This window comes from Nothoprocta perdicaria, unplaced genomic scaffold (genome assembly GCF_003342845.1).
Source record: "Nothoprocta perdicaria isolate Ctin4 unplaced genomic scaffold, notPer1 scaffold_191, whole genome shotgun sequence".
In the NCBI taxonomy this organism is placed as follows: Eukaryota; Metazoa; Chordata; class Aves; order Tinamiformes; family Tinamidae; genus Nothoprocta; species Nothoprocta perdicaria.
The window spans coordinates 475,529-499,466 of record NW_020455105.1 but is presented as its reverse complement, the minus strand read 5'-3'; the positions used below and the strand labels follow the sequence as shown (position 1 = coordinate 499,466).

The window sequence follows — 23,938 nt, the reverse complement described above, 5'->3', positions numbered from 1 at the left end:
GTATACATATTTTGTGTCGTATTCAGTCAAAAAAATTAAAAGTAGTGAAACAGAATGATTTCAATCTAAAGTTATCCACAGAACTATACTTTATATACAGTTTATTTCACTAGAGATTTTAATTTTATACATAGTATAAAGGGGTATCCTGATATCACACATATAGTTACTTTACCGTACTGTTTAAGAACCAATTTTTTTTACATAATACAGTATTAAGTACCATATTAATTAAAACAAGTGATTTAAAAAAAAACTACATATAAATGGATGTTTATCATATGCACAGTGCAAGGATGTTTTTATATCATTATAATCACAAAATGTGAATCTAAAATACAACACTGTGATTTAAAACTAATTTATAATTATGACGCCCTGTGTTGTAGGCAGACAGACTCGATTAACCTTTGTTTCAATTACCAAGCAATGTTAAATTCCAGACAAACAGCAGCAGCTTACGATTTTAAAGAGACCTTCCACAGTAACCCAAGTTTTACAAAACACTGGCTTATCCCTACCTCTGATCTTGACTGCATCCTAAAGAAACAGAAAAATGGCACAGATTTCATTTGGAATTCTTGGATAACTAATGCTAAATAAATTCTTGAGCGCTTCCACAAAGGAAACCTTAAGAGCTTTTAAGAACGATTGCAGAGATAAAGATGGAGAGATATATGGGCAGAATTCTCTGCATTTTAGTAGCGAGTGACAGGACTTCTGCAAATAGGAAGAAAATACTGCAATGAACTCAGGTTGTAAAATTTACAGAAAACAATCGTGGAAAAGAAAGTATTCCTAATGTAAACACGTCAGAGATGATTTCTTCATTTTCCCTTTCCGCAGAGTGGGGCAGTGGATGAACATCAGCTAATACGAAGCAGACGTCTTCCTCAGAAGAACCACTTCACCATCACAGATTAGATGTGGTAGCTGGAGAATTGCTATYGTGTTTTCTCCCCTCCCTCCCCCCCCAAGTTCCAAGTTCAATAAATAGTAGAAAAATAATCCTTTTCTTAAAAATCTTGAGATGCATTGTCCCAGGTTCCATACAGCAACRGTCGGAGCAGTGAACCTCCCACACACGAAACAGAAACGGCAGAAAAACCCACAGCCTTTTTCTCCCCTTCTGCCTGGCACCTTTTTAAGTTTTCAGCYGCACAGATTTCTGCTCTTCCAGTTAAGGAAACCAAATCATCTCTGGCTCTTTCGAGCTCGCTCTCTCCCCCTTCTCTTGGCTCAGCACAACAGGGCTTCCAGAGTTTCAGCTGCTGTATAAACTTGTATCCCTGTTTTTGGAGGTCTAACATGCCTCTTGCTCCGTCTTATTAAATGTTATGGCAGGCCCATTCATCACGCACGTTTCCCTTCCACTCCAGAGCCAACCTTCCATTTAGGAAAATGTAAAGCTTTTTTCTCTTTAGGCCTAACAGTTTACTCAGGAAGTTAAGTTTTCCTGGGGAAAAGCACAAACCGAGGCTGCCCCTCGCTGCACGGATCCTCGTGGGCTAATTAGGCTCCTTGTGCGGCCGCTCATTAGCACTCTGCATCCACAGTGTGTACCGTGACGGCCGCCTGGAGGTGGTGGCTGTGGTGGAGGGCCGGGTGGTGCAAGCGGTAGTGGTGGAACTTGTGGCTCAGCAGCGCGGCCGTCTGCGGCGGCGTGTCCAGGTCCAAGTCCTCGTCGTGGTTTCCCACGTCCACGCCGGCCGATAAGGGGTCGTTGTTGCAGGGGGGGTTTTCGCTGTCCTCCTGAGGACTCATCGTGCTGTAGCCTACAGGGGCGAAAGGCAAGGCTGAAACCTCGGCGTTTCGCAGCGCCGGCTGCCCCGGACAGCACCCAGCCAGGGCAGTCTGCTCTTCAGACAGCATAAAGAAATATCTGCTTTTAGTAAGAGAAAAGGGGGGTAAAAATGACCTGTCATTTTGAAACAGAAGCCCTTTTGCTGCCACAGTCTTCTTTTGGGAGTCTATGGCTCTGGGCATACCAAACAGCTAAATCAATTTACACACACATCAGTTCGCTATGGAAGGACTGTTAGCACTGATTTTTAACAGCCTTCCCCCAAAATTCTGCCATCTTCTGTTCTATCTTTCAAGAGATTACTTGGATTTTTACAAACTAGCAAGTGGGACCCACTACCTCCACCTCGACTCATATCAAACTACAACTGTGCTAGCAAGGACCACTAGCTATTCTGTAAGCAGCTAAACTTCTTCACATGATCTCATCATATTACATATTAACACAATATTCTGCTTTTAAATGGAAAAGAATGCTATTAAACTATTAAAAAATAAAAAGTTAAAAGAAATATGCTTGTTCTTTTTTCAACTGGTGAGCTTTTCAGAAAATTAATCTATTGAATCCATATGGAAGTATTTTATACAGGTCCATTTAGTCAGGTAATACAGACGTTTTCCACTAAACATGCATATATAGCATGATTAACTTGAGGCTCTCCTTCCTCCAAGGTATCTATTCCTGGGGTCTGAGAAGTTAAAAAAAACGAAGCACCTAAATAAATATTGAGACATTATATTCACTGGGATTTTGTAATGAAAGAACCTCATTAGAAAGTTTGCTAGCTGCTAGTTGTTGCAAGACAAGATTATGTTTCCACTAGCAGATAATACAGGAGTGAGCCTGACTGCTGGTCAGGTCTGGCCTGCACCGTTCTAAAAATCACATCTCAATACTTGCAAATGCAAAAGGGCAAACAAAATTCCAAAGGAAAAAGGCCTTGTRTTAATTAAGAAAATATGCCTTCAGAGATGACTTTGGCTAAAAGATGGAAAAAACAAAACAAAAAAAAAAAMMCCMAAAACCAGTGCTTCTGAGCATCTCAATTTGTTGGGTTTTCAGCTTCCRACACCTAAGACAGGTGTTATAAATATCAGGCTAAGGACCCCACGTTGGTTCTCACTTTCCCCAGCCTTGGCCCTTGTTTCTAGTTGGCAGAGAGGACCCAGGGAATAAAACTGGACAGCCCTTTGAAGGGGAGGAAATTACAGAAACTAAAAATAGAAGTGCACATTTATGATGAGGGTGGGCAGTTAGCCTGGTAGTCACAGCCCCGACCTGTTGACAAGAAAGATGGCGAGGATTTGCTCGGACTGTAAGAAATGGAGCAAAAGCAGCATTATCTTAGCCTCATTACAGGTAACCTGACCCCAATCCAGGATAAATCCTCCTAGATGAAGATCGTGCCTCTTTCAGACATCTGCCCATTCGTGTCCCAAGGCTGTGGTCTTGAGGTTTGCTGTCCCTGAGCAATTCCATCAGTGCAACCACTGTCTTAATAATAGAACAGGTCTGTTATAAGATACACAGCCACCAGGACATGCAGCAAGAGCTGACGTCCATGGCAAAGTGCCTTGTCCAACCTCCTCTTAACTTACATCGGGCCCTCCTCAGGAGCCAGCAGCACGACACCCCTCTAACTGCTCTTATGATTTAAGACCACCTAGTCATAGGGGCCAAGAGGGAGAAATSAGAGTTCTGTGAAGGGTTATAATAGAGCGGGGAAAAAAAGGCGGGGAGAAAACAAACCCATAGCTGAGTATTCTCCATAGCTATTCATACACACAATGTTGATCGTTTGTTTACTTTAGTTGCTTTAAAGGTGACATAAGATGTCCTCTATGGTGATGGCATTGACTGAATGTGCAACAGAAAGGCCAAGGAAGCTTCTGACTCATCGACTTTAATCCATGCTTAACTGCAGCCCAGTTATGCAGGCGGCCAGCACGTACGGCTATAACGGGTGTTTAATGTGATGCCAGGCATGTCACATCTAAGGAAGGAGCAACAGCCACCGTGACTTGACCGTGGGGGATTTGGGTAAGRGGGGGATCTGGGTAGGTGCGAGAGCTCCATCATCTCGAGGGAACCTTTAGATCAGCTGCTCAGGCTGGCTGTGGAAAGCGAGCCCAGTAAAGCCAGTTTCATTCCCGCTGCTCTGAACTGCAGCTCCCAGGCAAGCTAACAAAACCCAGGACTCGGGGCAGAGCGCCGGGCGTCACCGCGTTGACTGCCGAAAGGCATCAGGGCTGTTTCACCGCGAAGCACCAGGCAGCAAAGGTTTCTCTCGTGGTTTTTTTGGGGGGCAACCTTATCTGCAAGGTGCCAGGCGTGCGAAGGAAGCGCGCAGTCGCGAAGCAGGGCTCGGTGCCAGCTCTTACCATGGTCGCTTTCGGTGCCCGAGCGTCCCCAGTAGCGGCGCCGGCGTTCGGGGCTGTGGGCATGGCGCTCKATCACCGCCGCTATGAAGCGCGTGTTGCTAACTGCGGGGCAAACACAAGCACACGGGTGGGAAGGGAGCTTTCCTGGGATCTGCCGGCGTGCCCGAGGCTTCCCGCGAGCTCGCTCTGCCCAAAGCCACCCCCTTTCCGAAGGGAAACCACAGGGGTAGGTGTGAAGAGATGACATTTAAATGTGGAATGGATCAAAATGAAGAAACACATTTACTTGGATCAAGAGAGATTAGAGAATGACTGCACCAGCACTGAAGAAACCAAGGAGGTACCAACCACCCACAAAGACCCAAACTAAAAAGCACTTGTGGAAGCAGTGGATGYTGCCCACGAATCTCAGACGGCCTGGTTTTGCAATCTTTACATGTTCACGGTATCAGATCCCAGGTGTGACTGATTCYTACTTACTCAGGGACAAGAGATAAGGATCTGATCCAACTGTGCAGCTCTCCCAAACTTGAGGCACACTTGCAGCACAGCAGCATCATGCCTAAAGTGCTATTTTTGCTGAACAGTWGGGAGCTACCATCCCAAGTTGAGGGAGATTTATGGACGTGCCAGGCGGTGCTCTCCTGGGCCAGGCTGAGCTAAGGGAGGAGCTTTTCACCCCCCTGTACGGGCACAAATGCAATTTTAGAACTGCCTCAAAACAATTTCTGAGGGTGGTCACGGAGAGGAGGACTAGAGGGGCAGGAGACACAAATTTCCTGCACACATAATGTAGAAACCTTTTATGAAAAAGGGTAATTTTTCAGCAGAAGGCTGAATATGCAGCCTACATTACAATTTAGGTTGAAACACGGTCCAGTCATTTTCTAATCAGCACAGGACTTCCTCACATTTCTGTTTTTCTAGCACATAAGAAAGCAAACAGCTCATTTACTCTTAAAACAAGGATGTTTTACAGAAAAGTGATCGGGCACTTACTGATTCCTCTGTCTTCATGGCTGTCATCGTCCCTCTCGTCCCTATCGTTTTCCAGGTTCGACATGCGCACTGACATTTCTACACACCATTACAAACAGAAAAATGCAACTGGTAAGAGAAAAATTTTGGATCAACTTGCTAACCACCACCCTGGTAAGAGCATTCTGCATTACTGCATTAAGAGATATGGTTGGAATCTGGTAAGCTATTTCCAAGGCAGATAGGGCTAGGAATACTACAAAAATGATACATGCCACATCCCTGGAAGGAACAGGCTTTACAGTGGAGAAAAGCTTTAGAGATAGGGACCTGATTTAAAATAAAGGCTAGATAATCAAAAGTAAATTAGGTATATAGAGTAAATAATTAGGATTGATCACTCTTCTTGCCTGCACTCYTTTCTCCCAGTTTCCTCTCTCAGACTATAACAGCATTGTTACAAAAACAGTCTCTCATTATGCCCTTATAGTGGCTCCCTGACCCTAAAAAGGCTTCTATGCCCTGCTCTAGGATTCATAAAAGAAAGCATTTTGCTCTCTTTTCCTGTTTTGATCTACATGTAATAAGTATCACATGGAAGAGAAGGGGGAATAAGAGCAAAAAAGACACAGCCAAAACAGTCCTAGCCAATAGCAGTGTGGAAACCACCACTACTACTACTACTACTACTACTAAAATCATCACCAGTATTGAAGAGCAAGAAACACATATGACCATTGTGCTAACACAAGGTCCAGAAAATCATAAAGCTGGACTGACCACTTCTGCTTTAGAAAAGACTTCAGCTTCCAGACTGGAAATGCTCCGTTTTGTGCACGTTTGCCAGGAGGCAGCAGGTCTCAGAGCACCCAGGAGAGGGCAGTAACACATAAGCATGTTGGACAAGACCTTGCCTTTAGGAAGGCTGGAAGTGGGAAACAGGGTAAGGCATTGAGGGGAGAGAAGGAAAACCACGGGATGGCCCTRATGGACGTGTGAAGCATCTCTCTCAAATTCTCAGGTAGTGTTTCTCTCTTAGGGGTTATCTGCTCACCCTGTGCAGCCAARGGCGACATGTGCTGGTGGCTCCTGCGGTGGATCTGGTGGCGATAGGCGTACACTGCCAGGACAAGCACCATGATGCAGCCCATGATGCCGCCGGCCACCGGCCCGACCGGCGCGCTTTTGATCATGTTCAGAGTTATGACCTCGTCTCCTGCACCAAAGGCACAAATCAGAGCGAAAATCAACATATACATGTTCTGCTGAGAAATTTACACTGGCATCTTTGAAGGCCGGGGAAGGTATTCCAGAGAAGGTAGGCATAGGAAAGCACACTTCCAAGAGGAAGTCATGCAGAGCAGTACTTATCCTAAAGAAAGGAATAGGCAAGAAACACCAGGCTACATGAAGCCTTTCAAAAATATAATACCCGTAACAGTCCTGACGCCAATCCTTTACAGCCTCATGTACTATTTTATGATAATCCATGGCTAGCATAAAAATTAAACACATCACTTGAAACACACACTGACACTGGAAGTGTCTTACAAATACCAGCAGCTAAATAGCAGCTATTCAGAAAGGCAGAGTTACCTATAGCTCCCAAGTCATCCACGTAYGGGCTCTTTGCTCCGACGATGCCACCAAAGCATTCTTTCTGAGGGGCACAGTAGGATTTATCCAGGTGGGTCTTTCCATCACTGTCTACCATACACCACTCGCAGTCCAACACACCAAAGCAATCCCTGAAAATTAGAAACAGAGACAGAAAAGATTTATTTTCAAGACCATCTACACTCTGAGCAAGCATCTTCTAAGCCTCCTTGTTTTACTATTTCTCTCTTGCTCAAACTGAGCAAATAGAAAACATCCCACTCATAACTCCAGTAAGACATTTCTCAGGCTTGTAAGGCCCAAGTAAGGTCCCAGACCTCTTCTGCAAAGCTTGGGAAGAAGACAGAGGTAAGAATTTGGGAATTCTAGTCAGAGCACAGTGTGTTCTCACAATTTCCAGTTTCTGCAGATTGCTCATAGATGGCAAGAAACGGAGAAGCCATTAAGCTGCTTTGTGCAATGCCAGCAGCAGAACAGAGAAGCAGGAAACCAGAAACCACCAGGAAGCTCTCGTGTGCTCCCAGCTCCCCACCCTGGCAGGATTCTCTGGGTTGCATGAGCACTCCRGTCCACAAAGTCCCCACAAGATAGACAAACCCTTCCCTTTGGCTAAAAGAAGTGTCTTTTCAACAGCAAATCTGTTCTTCCACTTGCACAACTGTTGGTTCTTATATAGTCAGTCACAAAGTGACAGGAAAGCCATTTGTCTCCTCTTAATGGTGCTATGTGACTCTAGCAGAAATACTGAGGTCTTATATTTCTGCACTGCAACATAACAGCATCAGAGGTGGGTGTTACAAYAGCTTGGTCTAGCAGCAGACTTTTCTCCTTTTCTTTTTAAACTGCATTAAGAAGAGCTGTCTTAATTTGAAGAAACAACATTCCTGACCATTTCAAGAGCACACAGTATTTTCAGGAAGSGAAGAGGCCACTTTACCCGCTCTCCGTTCTCTGGTTGCACTGAGTATTAATACACTGCGGCAGAGCATCCTGGAGGCTGGGATCAATTGCTGTGAAAGTCATCGGCTCCTGATGAACTTCACAACTAGGATTCCTGTATGGGGCAGAAAGTTAAACCTTGAGGGTACAAGAAGTTATCAAAGAACAAACATTGAAAAAGTGATTTAACACAAATCAGTTACTTAATTATGTTTTTAAAAGTACTGCATAATGAATCTTCTATCAGTTGGAAGATAGCATGAGCTAACAGCCCATTTTGTTAATTTTGTCGCCCATCAGCACTGCTGCTGAGCAGAACGCTGGTTCTCACCTGCTTTCTGCATTAGTAAGGTTGCCAGTGCACTCGTTCACCTCCAGGGGACACTCACAAGGGCATTCGCATTCGTTTTGTTCCATTCTGGAGTGGCAGGATAAAAAAGAGGAGRAGAAAAGCATGAGCATCAGGGCACCCACTCGCAGCACGGGGCCTGCAGGACACAGCAGCCACCTTGCTAAATCCAAAAAGCAGACAACGGCCCCCCGACAAGCCTTATTAGACGTTGGTCTAGACACAATCTCCCTTCCAGTGCAACACTCACAGTCGTGCTGACACCTCCTGWAAGCATAAGCCGCCTTCCATGGAAGAAAAAACATTAATACACATAAAACAGTGCGTATTAATAGGCCAGAGCAGAGAGCCTGATCCACAGATTATTCCTCCTCTGAGGAACTTAATCAGTCATGGTCCTTAACACTATCCACAACAAAGCACGTGGAAATGCGTGAGGAAACGACTCAGTGCTTTCCAACACATTAACAGCACGACCAAGGGCGAGCAGGCCTTGCTAAAGAAACTGCTTGGCTCTCCCTTCAGCGTTGCCCCACACAGAGCTACAAAACCCACGYGTTGGCCACCACTCACCGGTGGCAGTTGAGGCACAGCCTGTCCACCATGCTGCAGGCGCAGAAGGCCAGCGAGTCGCAGGTCTCATTGACGATGCCCACGAAGGCGTTGGTGCCCGGCACCCGCGTCAGCCGGTACTTGGAACAGTGACTGCCRTGCACGAGGTTGGTCAGGTCCCCCTGGGGAAGAACAAGGCGGGTTGAGAGGTGCAGGAGAGACTTTGCTGGGGTTTGTCCCCCTGCCCAGGTAGCCATCAAGGCTGGGGACACAGTGCCCTTGGGTGTCTTTGTTTCAGGTATGAGCCTTGCAATAAAACGATTCCAACTGCTGTGTTTTCCCTATCTTTCAAATTACCGTTGGGTGAGAAGACTTGGGTGAGGATAGAACGAGAACCCCCACGCTTAGCCAGTAAGTGCTATGACTAGGTGCTTTTTGGGGGTCTAGTCCAAAACACCACCACAAGCAGGTTACGTTTGTGTCCAACGTGCTGCTCACCCTCCCTTCCCTGCATAGCAGCCAGCTCCGCCCTTCCAAAGAGGCTCCTTGTGACTGGGAGGCACCACCGAAACTCACTGAAAGCTTCCTGGCACGTGTACTATAAAAACACACCACGGTGCCCCACAGCTGCGACCTATTTGGTAGGCAAACTCATTCTCTGTGCCGATTTGCATGACATAATCTTACGCTTTTGCTCTGTCCCATATAATTTCCTTTATAGCTGTACACTTTCCTATTTTGCATTTCAAGTAGGGGGAAAATGTTCGAATCCATTGGACATAAATCAATGCCTCATGACATAACTTTCAAATAATTCTGACACTCATTTCCCACCTCCTCCTCCCAGTAATAATTGGAAAGTATTAAAGAATGGCTTCTTCCACACGCCTTGGCATCTTTTGCGTTATTTTATAATGGTCTTAAAACAGTGGCTCCGTGGCATTGCAATTAGCATCCAGGACACGGTGATCCAGGACAGTGATCACATCCAGGACAGCCTCTTTGGGCTCTGCTCTCCAAGCAWGGCAGAGGCAGGAGGAAGCTCACACACCACACGCTGGAGCACCAGCAGCCAGCTCTCTGAACACCATGGTTTGATGTATTATATACCCTGCTCAACATACATTTTCTCAGTAAATGTATCTGCTTGGCCACCTAGTTAGAAGTTATTAAAGACCTTTACTATCCATGTCTCAGGAGGATATGACATGAGTCTGAGGTAGAAATGACATGTCAGATGGCTGGATGTGATGCAAAAAATCCCAACTGCTACTGGTAACTTCAAACCTCGTGCTAGAGACCTTCTTCTGGACTAGTCTTAGACAGCAGCCACAGCTGGCCAGTTCTCACATCTGTACCCCATGCCAGCTGACTCTGTGCAAGCAAATGCCTGTGCTCCAGATCATCGACCTCTTGTTTGCAGAGCGCAGACAGAGGCCAGCCCACACAAAAGGGTGGTCCCGGTGTCATTTCAGCTGGTGCTGGCAAGGATTTGTGTTCCTACCCAAAGGAATCCAACCTAACCAAGCATACTCAAAAGCAAACTGAAAACACACACACTTACCACTAAGCTGGTGTTAAATTTGTAAAACCGCTGGACTGTTCTGTCGCTGAAGCTGTTGCAGAGGTTTTTCTTGACGAAGTTGGGGTGGTTCAGAATGTCATTGGCCACCAAAGGCTCCTAGGAGAAACGCGTAGGATTTTATGCCTTTTTTTAAAACATGTACGAACAGCAACTTGTCTACATTCCTTACGATCTCCAAAATTAAAGATAGCTCTAAGTGATGGGAAAAAACAAGCCAAACCTTGTGTGTAATGTGCTGTTGCTCTACTGGTGCGTGTCCTTTGGGATCGATGAGGGTTGGGTGTGCCACGAGATACCCTCTGTCTTCCATAATGAAGCACCTGCCCCACGACAAAGCAAGGGTACAGCCTCTGGTTAGAATTCCTCGGCTTTTAGAAAAACTATYGTGAAATACCATATGACCCTTACACCTGGAATAAGAATTTTTATAGGCTTCCATTTAATAAGAAAAACATGACCATTAAAAATGTTCGTTGGAAAAAGTATTTAAAGAATATATGGGTATTTCCCTGAAGCTTTTAAACCTGTTTCTGTTGCAGCAAGCATGGACAGATCATCAAGGCCATAAAAATAGAACTGACTGGTGACAAAAAGAAAGGCCAAGCAGTGTATTGTCAAGTCTGATTTGAGAACAGTCAGAAATAAAATATAAAGCATAATGAACTTCAAAAGCCTTAACAGTTTATTAATCTATCCCATTACTAACTGAACACAGATTTCACACTCATTTAATGACCTCCTGCTTTAGAAGTAGCCTTGAATTCAAGTTTAACTGAGGGGTGATAAATCATCTCTATTTAATTTTCCATTTTCTCCATCTTTCCTCTTCCCTTCCAGGTTTTTCACGAGCTTCCTGCGTGATCTTGGTGAAATTATATCATATCTGTGCCCCAGGATCCTCACCTAAAAAACAGTGCTGAGCGGTTTTCATCTGTAATGCAATGCATTCTGCAATGCATTACATGGGGTCTCTGTTCTCTGCTTTGGATTCATTTGCTGATAATCAGTACTCCAGCATGTGTCATTATCCCAAAAAGTCAGATCATTACCCAAAGAATGCTTTGTGCAGATACWTTAAAAGAAATAACAAATAAATAATAAGCTTACTGAACTGTTCAAACTAGATCTCTCTATACCTGCACATCCGGCTTCTGTGTATGGTCTAAAAAAAGCATTTAACAATGTGCCCGACATTCCTGATTTCTGGAATGCAGAGACCTTTTATTATGAATAGTTTTTAAACAAGAAAAGAAAAACAAAACAAAACCAAAGAAAAGAACTCCAGACCAAAAACCTGATACGCCTTTTACGCCTCATCAGACATAAAACCCTCACAAATCAAACAAAGAAAGAAATGGCTCAATAGCAAAAAGCCACTTCCCTTCCTAAATTTAAGGCTTAAAAACAAATAAAGACAATGCCAAAACCATGTTATCGAGTTACTGCATATCCAAACTACAGCCGTTTTTTCACCCTCATGTGACCTCCCTTGGTCAAAGAGGAAAAACAGTAGCGGGGAAAAAAAAGTTAAAAAAAAAGGAAAAGAAAAAAGAAAGTGAAAAAAAAAAAAGGAGGCCAAAGATATGTATTACTTGAAAGAAAATGTTTACCTAATTTTGTTCCCTCCATCTTGGTTACACACCGGCAACAGGTCCATGAGAACTTTATAGAAGTATCTGAGGGTAAAATCAATGCCCATCACTGCCACAGTGTGTCCTGACGACATCTGTGCGCTGCAAAGGGAAAAAATAAACATGAAAACARGCAGCAAAATGGTTTTGCTTAGTTACTCAATCCCCTGGTTATTAAGAGGAACTAGGTTCCCTAGCACATCAACTACCAGGTACCGAAGGACCTAGTTTTCACTTGTTTGCTTAAATTGAAGACTGTCTTATGAGAAAATTTAGATCCAACCAGAATTATTTTCCATTTAATTCTTATCAACTTAAGTGAGAATTAAGAATTCCCTGAGGATGGACACCCAACAACCTCCTCTGCTTCACAGCCTGCTCCAGCATCCCTAGCCTCCGCGGCCGCCTTGCCCTGGACACCGACCGGCTGCTGCCCCTCATCCCCACGATGGACACGACACGGCAGCCTCAAATTTAAATCCTTATTTTAAAAATCTAATTTATTTTTAGTTCTACCCATTTCAGGCAGAATGAATGAGTTAAAGGATGACAGTGAAAGAGCACAGACATATTTAACTCCATGGGACAAGGTGTGAAGCTATGGTGTTCTGACCTTACTGCTCAGGTCCAGTACACAAAAAGCTATTAGGAACACTAGGAGTATTTTAACTTCATTAGTTCCTTCTGGTTTACTGATAAAAGTCGCATTAAATAATTTTGTCCATCAATCTCCTACCGCCAACTGCTATAAAAAGTACGAAGACCGATGCATAAAGTTGGACAAAAAGATAGGTTTCCGTTCCAGATAAACTAACATTGCAATTTAAACCCGCACAATAGTTTCTGATAAATGTATGTCTACTAATTCTACTCTTTTCTGCTTTTTTCGTTTTTCTTTTTAACTAAGAACTGTTTGGAGATTATAACTGCATGTGATTATAATCTTTAGAGGTCATATTTACCTAGGAATCACATTCCCATCTGCCTAACTCTGTTGAACTGTTCTTTAATCACAGCCTAACGAGCCAGGCAAGCAGTTGTTAAAGTGAACTGAACCATCTCTTGCRAAACAGAAATCAGAGTTTTCATTAATCACGCCTCTCTTCTCAGAGAAGGGCTTATTTTCTTAAGCAAATTTCTCTGTGCAAAACCACACAGACAGCAAGCCCGACGGATACTCCTACCAAAAGAGATAATGTGACATTGTGTGGTGGGAAAACGCAAGCAAAGCCAAGKGCCTCTGGAGAAGAAGAGTGGAAGAGCAACTGCCCTAAACTCTGCTGCTCTGGTGAGTGTATTCGCCAGCATGAGYGAAAAGCCCCAGTCTACCAGAGACATTGAATGGGGAGTGTGGAGAAGCCACCTGCTCAATGAAAAACTTGGGACAGACTCCACATAGAAAACAAACTGAACTAGTGTTTCTGAAACTTTCTGGTGTTTGTAATTGCTCACAAGCTCCTTTAACCCTGCACATCTCAAACCAGCGGGATCTCGGACGGCTGGGCACCTGTCCAGAAATCACGGAAACAAAAAATGTCTAGTCTTTGAGGAAAGGATCACTTCAGCCCTGAAAAAGTCTGCATATAAGAGGAAGACTCCATCTCTCATGGCAGCAATATTAACTCTGCTGAGAATGAAGGAAACACTAACACTCCTTTTATCAACATTGATAGATGACTAATCAAACACCACGGGATGGGACACAGTCCTTTAGCTGGAGGTGGTTGTTTAATCCCTAAGGCACGGACCAGTGCTATCACTCGCTTTTCTGCAATACTGCAAGTCCAGGCCAAGGTTTACAAGCTTTTTGTCACATTTTTTCATGCCTGAAAACCCTGGCACAAACCAGCTCCGTGCTAAAATTACATTGCTTGGAGTGTGGAGGGTGGCTCTGTACTTGGGAGTCGCGTGGACTGAGCTTTGCCAGCAGGTAGGCAGATTTCCTTTCACCTCTCGCTCCCTTCCAAACCTCCACTGGTTCATGCCCCTTCTGTGTGCGAGCAGCTCCAGCAAACTGCAGGAAATCTGGAGATTAGCTGTCTTGTTGAAAAAGTAGATCAGTCTACTTGGCTACCAGCAGAGAGGGAACAGGGAACACATCCAAAACTGCCATATGAAAGGGCTCCCTCTCCCCCTCCTACGTCCTCGTCTGGGATACACAAATCCTCGCCTCGTGTCACCAGGAGCACGCTCTCAGCCAATCAATCTTTTCCTCTATACATCGTTATTATCATATATTAGCGAAGCTACAGAATACACATCTATTCATATGCATGGATTATTTCACAGCATTGTAAATATACTATTTCTGCTGCACCAACAAGGTTGTATTTCTTCAAAAGCACTTTAAAAACAGCTTTGGTTTTCAGTCCTTGGACACGCTTTTCTGCTCTCCCCTATGCAAATCTYTTCAGAAGGCAGCTCAGAGTCTTCCTGCTCGGCACAAGCCTCAAACCACAACTTACCTGGAAGAATGGACCGTGTGACTGATGGTGACCACGTAGCCGGCCCCTCCGACATCCAGGTAGGGTCCCGTGAACGTTATCAGGCCTGGGTTGGCCACTGCGTGCAGGTACCTATGGAGGCCAAAAAAAAGCAAAAAAAAGGTTAGTGAAAACTGGCTGCCAAGCGTCAGCAACTCGCTAATGAATTAATGTGTCTGCTTAAGGATCTTAAAATTAACCGAGTACCCAGGCATAATTAAAATCCAGAACTGAAACAGTTCAGACTGGTTCAAGAAATGATTTCTCAGCACATCAGATGCATGAAAACAGCTCAATTCACTTCAGGGTAAAATATGTATAACATAATTTTACTATTTTTTTTTTTCCAGAACAACAGACGACCTGGTGCCAGATGAGACCTGAGCTCTGAAAGCGAGCACAATCCAAATCACTTGCTCCAGGGCAAACACAGGAGCAAGTATCTCCTACAGACAAAAAGAAGCCAGGAAACAACTATGAACTACAGTTCCTCTGAAAAGCTGTTTGCAACATAAAATAAGCCACAATCCAGTCAAATACCTTCTACAGAAACAGGAAAACTTATAAAACATTCTAATCCTTAACATCATTTTTCTTGCTTACAAGTAGCTTAATTGAATTCTGTTTTATTACTAGTCTGGCACTCTGGATTGCATGTTCTTTCCAAAACACTACCCCTTGGGCTGCCTATGCAAAGTGTCTATCTTATGTTGTGTAATGACACCTTCTTTAAAACTGTAGATAGAAAAAAAAAAAAATTAAAGTGCAAAAGTATTAAAAAATTAAAAAAAAAAAAAAAAAGGAGTTTTTAGAAATGGAGACACGGGATTGGAAAGGCATACAGCAGGAATCTCATCTTGCCAAAAAGAGCAAAATTCCATCACCTTATGTGTCAATAAAAACCCAGATAACAACAAAATGGGAGAAAACCTACAGATGTCAGTGCCAYATTTATAGTCCCACCTGCTGCAGGGGGCCTACGAAAGACAAACTACCACTCAAAATGAACAGGTCGAAATTAGAGCCATGAAGGCTTTAGCTAGTTGCATTAAAGCATCAAATATTTTACTTGTTATAGAAACATTCTGGGATTAACAGCTTAGAGCCGGCCATAACAACCGGGCCTTCTATGGAATTGATACTAAATATTTTCCTGGCGCTTGGGTGAYGGGATCCCGACTCACCACTGCCGGCGGGTGGGATCGAAGGCTTTGTCCATGAGGGAGCCGGGGTAGATGCGGAGCACCCCRTTGGGGGTGGCGATGTAGCGGCGCACGATGTAGCTGTTGAGGCTCCTCATTTCCATCTGGGTCATCCACTCATCCGTGACGTGGCTGGTGGCCATCACCTCGTTTCGGACGGAGAACTGCAAGGCAAAAGGCAGAGTTGATGGAGTCCCYCAAGGCACACAGAGTGGATGGAGCTGCTCACAGGGTGTCCCAACAACCTATCTGGAGACATCTAAGTCTGTTGGAGATCATCTAAGTGCACGTAGATCAYCTAATCTTGCACCAGCGACACCTCGCACTTCCTAAGCGGAGGGAAAGGCTGGTTATAACGAAGTGTCCTTGTCACGAGCTCTGCAGAGCTGAGCATCTGCTTTGCAGAATGTCAATGTTTCAACAGAATTTTCTTATTTATATGCCTAAAACCCCCAAGATATTTCCCTCTAAGAATTCCTTACAGCTTTCATTTTTCCAGAGTTCTTTTTGACGCTTGCCACTGCACATTTTCTTCCTTCTCTGCCTCCTTCCCTCTCCCAGCTCTTTCCCTTCTTGCCTGCTGGCCTCGAAGCCCTCCAACAACTCCAGGCCTGCTCAGCCAAGGAGGGGACAGGGCTCCTGCCCACGCAGGGTGGGAAGCATCACTGCAGCTCCACAACACCATCAGCATTGGAAGAGCAGTGCTGCTGGTCCTCTACTACCCCCTGAACCCGGAGGTGCCCCCAACGGCGTGACACAGGCAGCGGGGGTCAGGCACCTTGAGGCCAGGATTAGCGATGAGGCGGGTGTTGTCGCTGAGGTAGGCCGTGTAGTGCTCCACCATCCGCTTGGTCTCGGGCTGGCTGAGATGCTCGTAAGGAGAAGAGAAGCTGCCCGCGGACAGCATCACCGTGGGGCTTTCTAGAAAAGAACAAAAGGGTGGAAAATTAAGGACAGCAAACTGCACCGCTGGTACAAGAAACCCACTCTGACCATGAGTGGGGATGATGCGGAGTCCCACTGCGAGCAAGGGAAGGAGTTGCAGGGATGCACTCCCTGCTCCTGCGGCTCTGCTATTCCGGGCATCAGCACGGAAAGGGTCTCAGTGCTGCAGGGGCGAGCGGGCGGCRCGCGAAGGCAGGGATGCACGAGGGCATAAGTCAAGCAATTTTTTGGAAAGACAACAGAACCCTCAGAAAAGAAGGCTTTGTGATAAAGAAAAATTAGTGAACTGCRTTTATATCGGTTAAGGAAAATGCAGAGGAGTAGGAAAAAAGTCTATGATGATGATGATGATGCAGAGCTGAAAACTAAAAACGCCTTTTGTTGAATGTTTGATCAATTTTGATTTCTTGTCAAAATGACCAGATTTCCCAGGGTGTAAGGGTCTCTAGAGGAGAAAATCCCACCATACTAAGTTAAATCGTCTCCCTTTATTCATATTCCTCTACAACACATCACCATACATCAAGCAAGAYGTACTGCAGTCACTTATTAGGTGCCTTCATCTGCTTAGCAAATCTAATATTCCAACTGCATTTTCCCTTACATGAAGCTCTTCCATTTGCCATCTTAGTACTGTATTTTTTCTGTATATTTTCCATTTACATCTTGCATTTTTGGGTATAAGACAATCAAAATGAGGSACTACATGAAAAATCAACAACAGTCTTTTAAACAACTGGCAATGTGGTTTCCATAGGACTGTCAAGCTCCTCCACAACTCCTCCAGTCTGATCTCACTTAATTATTTGCAGTAGGGCCATGTAGCAAGACAGTATCACTATTCTATAATCTGCTATGAGACCTTCAAACCTTGCCAAAAACCAATACAGTTAATTTGGAACTTTTTACAATATAGCACAAATTTTAGAGAATGAGATTTTAATAATTATTGTGAAAGYTGGCAACTTATGATGTGTTGGATGTGTTCCCATCACTAACATATTCTTAGGATATATTACATTTCTTAAGAGATTTTGGAAACTCTCTGTCCTTTCCAGACATTAAAGCTTCTACTGAATATTGACCCTCCCTCTTTCACACATTCTTTAACAACTACTGAAATTAGTAAGGTGGAAGAGAATCACTTTAACCTGTCATCAGCAGAAGTCTGCCTTTCTGAAACGTGTCAGTGACCTGTGAACCTTCTGCAGGTACAGAAGATGTGGAAATTTCGCACTACAAGAATTCAGACAACATTAAAGTTCAGCGAGTTTYCCCCCAAACACCTAACTTTGGACTTTAAAGTGTCAAAATCGATGGCATGAAATCCTTATGGCAGTGAAAAGTCTGCATAGCCCAAAGTCAACAGAACAGCAGTGTGGTGTGACCGGCCACCACGCTCAAGCTATTTGCCAATAACCTGCTTCACTGTCGACAGGAGCTAGTTGCAAGCCARGTGTGACATCTCTCCTCACCCTACTGCTGGGAACTAGATTGAGCAAGAGCTGCAGGTCAGTTCCCTCTTCCCCAAAGGATGAGCCCTCCTGCATTCGCCGCCCAAGCGCTCGCAGATGCAGAGCTCTCAGGTTCGTGATGATCAAGCAGAGCTGCACAAATGCAACACTAACTAGAAAACCTGCCTAGCAGGAAAGCCCCTCAAGAGAATTCCTGCTCTGTGGGAAGAGTTCTCCCTCTGGCCACACTCTGGACACATGCGTGGGGTATGGATGAAGTGCTTTACCTAAGGTTGCCAGCTGCTTGAAGTGCAGGCAGGCATTAGGCTGGCCCAGCAGATCCAAGCGGTGATACAGGAGCTTGCTGCTGGGGATCGTGTTGAGATTCTTAAGCTGTTTGACAGGTATTTCTGGCTGTATCACCACAACACATAGAATAAAGGACGTGTCTTGGACCTGAAAAACATGGCAAGTCAACAAGAAAACAGAAACATTGATGTTTTATAGCATTTGTTTTCTATCAAGCCCTTTTTTTCTTTTTTCTTGAAATGCTCRTGCCATCCTGTTTGGGAAGGTGGCAACATGTTTAGTCTTACTCTCCAGGATCATAGTCCCACTCCGACGACAACTCCCTTTCCAGGATCTAACAAGGATTTGATCCTGCAGCAAAGAGAACTAGGCAGGTAAAACATTCAGACCACACTGATCTCTGTGCAAGACTGTTATTTCTGTTATTGACAAAAAGACACAACTCTTAAAACAGGTAATATAGTCTATAGGATATATATCCTGCTCAGTTTCAATAATGCAAACTTAAAAAAATTATACCATTCGTGTTCCTGTGCAATCCAAACCTTTCATACCTCAGTGTGAGCAATACTTCATACTTCACTGTATTCAGTATATTAATATACTCTATAATAATGTAACTTACTCTAGGCAACCATGGACTGGTTTCCTTTTGGGGACTTACCATCTTCCAGGCATAGCTGACGTTGTAGGCTTCTTTCCCAACTTCTCTCAGCCTGTTTACATGCCAAGACAGTGAGGAGTTCACAGGGACCGTGATGATCTGACTGCCCAGGGGGATGCTGTATTGGTAAAAATAACAGCCAGCATTTTATTAAACACTGTGAAAGCTCTTAAACAAAACTCATCTACTGCACTTTGACAAAATTGTCACAAGAGCCAAGGGGTTGAAAGTTATATGTCTTTAGTGAAGAAAAGATTGCCCTGATTTACTAACAATACCTACATATTTTGCTGCAGCTATAGGTAATGAAGCATATTTTGAGTAAAACGTGACTTTACAACTGCAAAATGAATTTAAAAAAAAAAGTCTTAAAATCTTCTATTCTGCACAGTCATACAGCTCATGATCTAATCATTTCCTGATACACTATGAATACTGGAATGGTACACATTTCCTATCAGTTTAAATATAGGATAAGAAGCATCAGGTCGACTTTAAATTAGACCTAATACTAGCAAGGCTTAAATTTGCAGAATTGTTCCTGTATATCATATTGTACCTTTGCCTATTCTAACACTGCTTTCAGACCAGATATGTTCAAAATGCTTTAAGACAAGGGCTCTTGCCTCCTAAACAACGGGCCAGTTCTTAAGCAGGGAGTTAAGTAGGAGAGGTGCAATGTTGGGAACAACAGGATAATTTCTTCMAAACTCAAGAGAGACAGAGGGAAAGGAGGAAAAGGAAGTACATGCAATACCTGGASAGTATCAAAAGTATGTTCATGATACAGATTATGATCCTATGTAGAAGTCCTCCACACACGTCTTTTTTTCCAGAAAAGAAACAATTAGGTGCAGTATTTAAATACTACATTATATAATACATTAGAGAGTCCTGAGCGAGCTACCTGTGCCCAGAAGTGCCAGCCACCAGTATCCTCGCTCTCATTCTGACTTAGAACAGGYTTGAGGCATTGCACTTAGTTCTATCTCAACAAACAAAATATCAGGACAACTTACCAACCTGAAAGAGGACATGTGGAAAAAGTGCCGGTAAAGGACTTGGAAAATCAGTGATACTTTTATTTTTTATTAGGGCACGGTGGGTTGCAAGTTTAAAAAAGTAAACCCATATTCAACTAGGAAAAAAATGAGAAATAGGTGGACAGAAGGAAGGATATATCCCAAGGTACAAATATTTGGGCATAGTGCAGAATGCTGTGAAAAATTAAGTACAAAGGAATTAATGGGAGTTGTACATCTTAAATAACTGTTGGCACTTCAATACTAAAATGACTTCTGAAATGTGGAGAACACAGAGAAGAACATCAAAATTACCAGAGGGAAAGGAGAAAGGCAAGGAAAAACATCAGATGGCAACTAGCCAGCCTTATGATTATGATCTTACAGTGTTAAGCAGCCATAACAACTATCTACCAAAAGCTAAAACAGTTGATCTTCCAACTGAGAGAAATGGTATCAGGAGTAAAACTGGAATTACTGGATAGGAAGAAAAACCCAGACCAAATATTTTGAAAAATCTTCCTGAYTTATGAGGTTATAAAGACTCTCTCCCTAGAGAGGCTGTGGAAACCACTGCTGAGCACATCAGATATGATGAAGAAAGCTGGAGGAAAAATAAAAACAGAGTTGTTTGCATTTGCAAAAGAAGATGGGTCCTCAATTCCACCTGAGCATCCAGACATAATAAGAAACACAGCTTTTAATGATAATGATGAGGAACCTGCACCATATATTCTTTTAAGTTTCCCCCTAAAAATACTTGCAGTGCTCTTGGGGCTGCTAAGGTCTGGCTTTACACCCCGGAGGATCCTTACCTGAGGATGTTCTGCCGCACCAGCTCGAACTTGGGAATGTTCTCGTAATGGATAATGTCAGTGTGGAGAGGCGGCTCCGACAGCAGGTAAGGCCTCGTAAGGGATGGATGCATAAGAGTGTATCCTGAAACAGAAATACACTGAAGGTATTATATCTATACACTGGATATAAGCATACAATGAAGCAAGCACTGAATGCATTATATCCACTAAGGATAGAGAGGAAAAAAACATATACATTAACTACACACAAGTGCTCCTCTTATTTTTGGAAATGCTTTAAAAAAGTCAATAAAAAAAGGAATTTTAGCACCAAAGAAGTTGAAAACTACAAATGTGGTAAACTGCAAACAAAAGCTGAATGAATCTGTGATTACAAAAAACAAACAAAAAAAGGCACTTCATACACATACTGCAGTTTTGCCTTTTGCCCTACATCCAATAAAAAAAAATCATTTATAGATATAGAAAACCCATTTCAGTATCAGCCAACATATCTATATTATAGATCCAGTGCAGAAACTTCAAATCTTGAATCTGCTTAGAGTCTCTATGGTCTGGCAATCCTTAGGCAAAATTAACTAAACAAGTTACTTTTACTTTACTTTAATAAACATTATAATTCATTATTTACAGGCTAGAGACATGAGAATTAGTAGCTTGCTTTTGATAGTCGGGGGATAGGAAGAGATTATGTGAACCTAAATGTTACCTTTATTATCAATGAGAAATGTGTAGGAACCCAAGGAATCTTGATAATAGGTGACATCTTCCAAGATATATGCAAGATTAACATCGACTCCAACAATTCCCAGCAACAAGTTTCCAAAGTAGCAAGGTTTGCTGACAGTCATTATCAGGCCTTCAAGAGGAAGAAACAACATGGGAGAGATCAGCAATAATCTCCAGTTAATTAGCACTGGAGGAAGCAGAGCGTGTGCCTTGTGCTTCCATGCGGGAATATGGTATTGGACATAGGGACAAAGTGACGTGGGGGATCAGGAGGACGACAGGGAAGACAGGAGAAGCCTTGGCATCCATCGCTGASCCTTGTGCTTGAGATGTCCCACCTGTGCTCCCAGCACATCCCTGCGGAGCCGCATCAGGAACTGGGATACAGAAAGAGGCTGGATTCCTGCTGGGCGTTCAAGGGGTCATTGCTGCTGGCTTTTCTACACTAGGTAGTTAATTTTACACCTTTGACAGTGATCAAAGATTAATTTCATTTAATCTACACGATTTATTAAAACATACATACATAAAACATACATTTAGTATTTTGCAGCAGTTATCCACGTACAAGCAGGTGCCTTGCAAAGAAGAAAGGAGATAGCRTGAGAGCAGTCAAGCTGCCAATTTGTTCCTTTAGCATCGCTACTTACGGCAACTCCAAAAGACAAAGGGAAGGAATTTGGACTTGCAAAGCAGCAACAGGGATGAATTGTTGCTCATCTACTCGTATGTTCAAAATAGTAAATCTCCTCTGCTTGACTAAAGCCCAACATAGCCATTGTACTGGGAATTATAAACAAAATGATTATGTTTATAATGATTCAAGAAGCACCTTGTGCTAGAGGGCAGGAAGTCAGGGCAATACCTGATTTCTCTTACTTTCCATAGCTATTTGCAAACTCTGCGACCCTTTTCTTTCAAACCTTCTTTCAAATATAAAAACTGCATAGGTGCTTTCAAACATATCTTGATATTATATAAGATAAATCTTTTCTACTATACCATTTCTAGGGCTCAAACTTTCCATTATACTTTGAGAGAGATGAWTAAAATAAAAGCTTAGCGATGTTTGAAAAATATAAAAGCATCCTTTGGACTCAGAAGAGGGTCCTAACCCACACAGGGGGACCTAATGCTCAAGGCAAATATGGCCATGCTAAACTCAGAAATCCTCGAGAACTATCCAGCGTAAGCCTCAAATGCTACTACAGAATAACTAACAGAAAAATATGCAAAGTTGCAAATTAAGAAATAGAGAATTTGTTAAGTTGTCAAAGCAGTGACAATCACTGCTGTATTTCTCATCTTTGTGATGTTTTTCGCATCTTTTTAGAGAACATGAGAGCAGAGCTAGAGAAGTCAAGTGAGCTGCCTAAGAACAAGCAGGGCTGGAGGGAATTAATGGATCTGCAGTCCTGAGCTTCCCAGTAAATACTTTGGATTTAGGAAGGGCGCCAAAGACTGCAGGAGGGAGCAAATCACTGCAACTTGAACTGAGGAAGCCTGAGCATCCGCCAAGGGTGGGGAACCTGCAAGCGGGTGCTCGTCCAGCCGGGGGAGCTCCACCAGCACCACAGGACACGCTGATGCCTGCTCCCCTCCTCAGTGCAATGCAGTGCTTTGATTCAACGGAAACACACTAAATGGATCCCTTCCACTGAATCCAGCTTGTCCCCAGCCTGTCCCACTGTCCCAGAGGGCTGCCTGTCCACTGTGAATGCAACCTAAATGAGCCTGCTCCTCGCCTCGTTACAGCTTTTCTCATAACCAGGCCTTCTGCAGATGTAAAACCTCACATGTACTGYTAGGGTTTCTGCCTAATGTTACATTTGCCTGGGGAATACACTTAAAAACATCACCTTTTTAAGTATACAATACTTTGGGGAACAGGCAAGCAAAAGGAAACCTAATCCCCATGCTTTTATGTCTAAATCCCGTGTTTCCTAAGCACTTACCATCTCCCATTTCATCCGAGAAAGGCAGGCTGAAGACTGCTTCATCAATCATCCTGTTGGGGAGGTTTGTATAGAACCTCCCCACTGTCGTTTCGAGGTTACTTAGCTGGTTCAAGACCATCATGCTTCCCTTGATCACGGGTAAAGACGTTCGGTCTGGCACCCCGTACTTCATGGAGTTCTGCTCCGCCAGGTCCCGGAGAAAGGCCAGCTCCTTTAAACCTGTCACTCCCTCTGAAAGAAGGGAAATAAAAGAAATAACATAAGGAAGGAGATTTAAAAAACTTACTTGCCATCAATATTCCTGCATCTTACTCTAAAGTAAAAGCAAAACGACACAAATATTTATACTGCAGGACTGAACATATTTAAGCAATCAGGTGAAGAGCTGAACGATTATTCATATATTATAACGACTATTATGGTTTTAGAAAACGCTCTTAGCAAGCACAAAATTTAACAACATCACCTCTTACACACTGTTCCACTGTGAAAAATTCAACATGCTGCTCCCACCATCG

General features: G+C 43.5%; 1 protein-coding gene across 1 annotated transcript in view; it reads right to left on the bottom strand.

The window, feature by feature from the left end:
• Window positions 1–95: 95 nt before the first annotated feature.
• The window catches only part of CACHD1 (cache domain containing 1), a gene marked incomplete at its 5' end in the record, with an annotated part of 80,587 nt that continues 56,744 nt past the window's right edge, over window positions 96–23,938 (bottom strand). Inside the window, 19 exons of the mRNA XM_026037168.1 lie at window positions 96–1,775; window positions 4,186–4,287; window positions 5,185–5,262; window positions 6,218–6,379; window positions 6,760–6,911; window positions 7,718–7,834; window positions 8,051–8,137; window positions 8,642–8,802; window positions 10,185–10,301; window positions 10,426–10,525; window positions 11,816–11,938; window positions 14,302–14,412; window positions 15,504–15,685; window positions 16,300–16,442; window positions 18,208–18,376; window positions 18,894–19,011; window positions 20,731–20,854; window positions 21,443–21,592; window positions 23,418–23,651. Coding sequence (XP_025892953.1) covers window positions 1,537–1,775; window positions 4,186–4,287; window positions 5,185–5,262; window positions 6,218–6,379; window positions 6,760–6,911; window positions 7,718–7,834; window positions 8,051–8,137; window positions 8,642–8,802; window positions 10,185–10,301; window positions 10,426–10,525; window positions 11,816–11,938; window positions 14,302–14,412; window positions 15,504–15,685; window positions 16,300–16,442; window positions 18,208–18,376; window positions 18,894–19,011; window positions 20,731–20,854; window positions 21,443–21,592; window positions 23,418–23,651 — 2,669 coding nt within the window. The remainder of the gene's footprint in view (window positions 1,776–4,185; window positions 4,288–5,184; window positions 5,263–6,217; window positions 6,380–6,759; window positions 6,912–7,717; window positions 7,835–8,050; window positions 8,138–8,641; window positions 8,803–10,184; window positions 10,302–10,425; window positions 10,526–11,815; window positions 11,939–14,301; window positions 14,413–15,503; window positions 15,686–16,299; window positions 16,443–18,207; window positions 18,377–18,893; window positions 19,012–20,730; window positions 20,855–21,442; window positions 21,593–23,417; window positions 23,652–23,938) is intronic.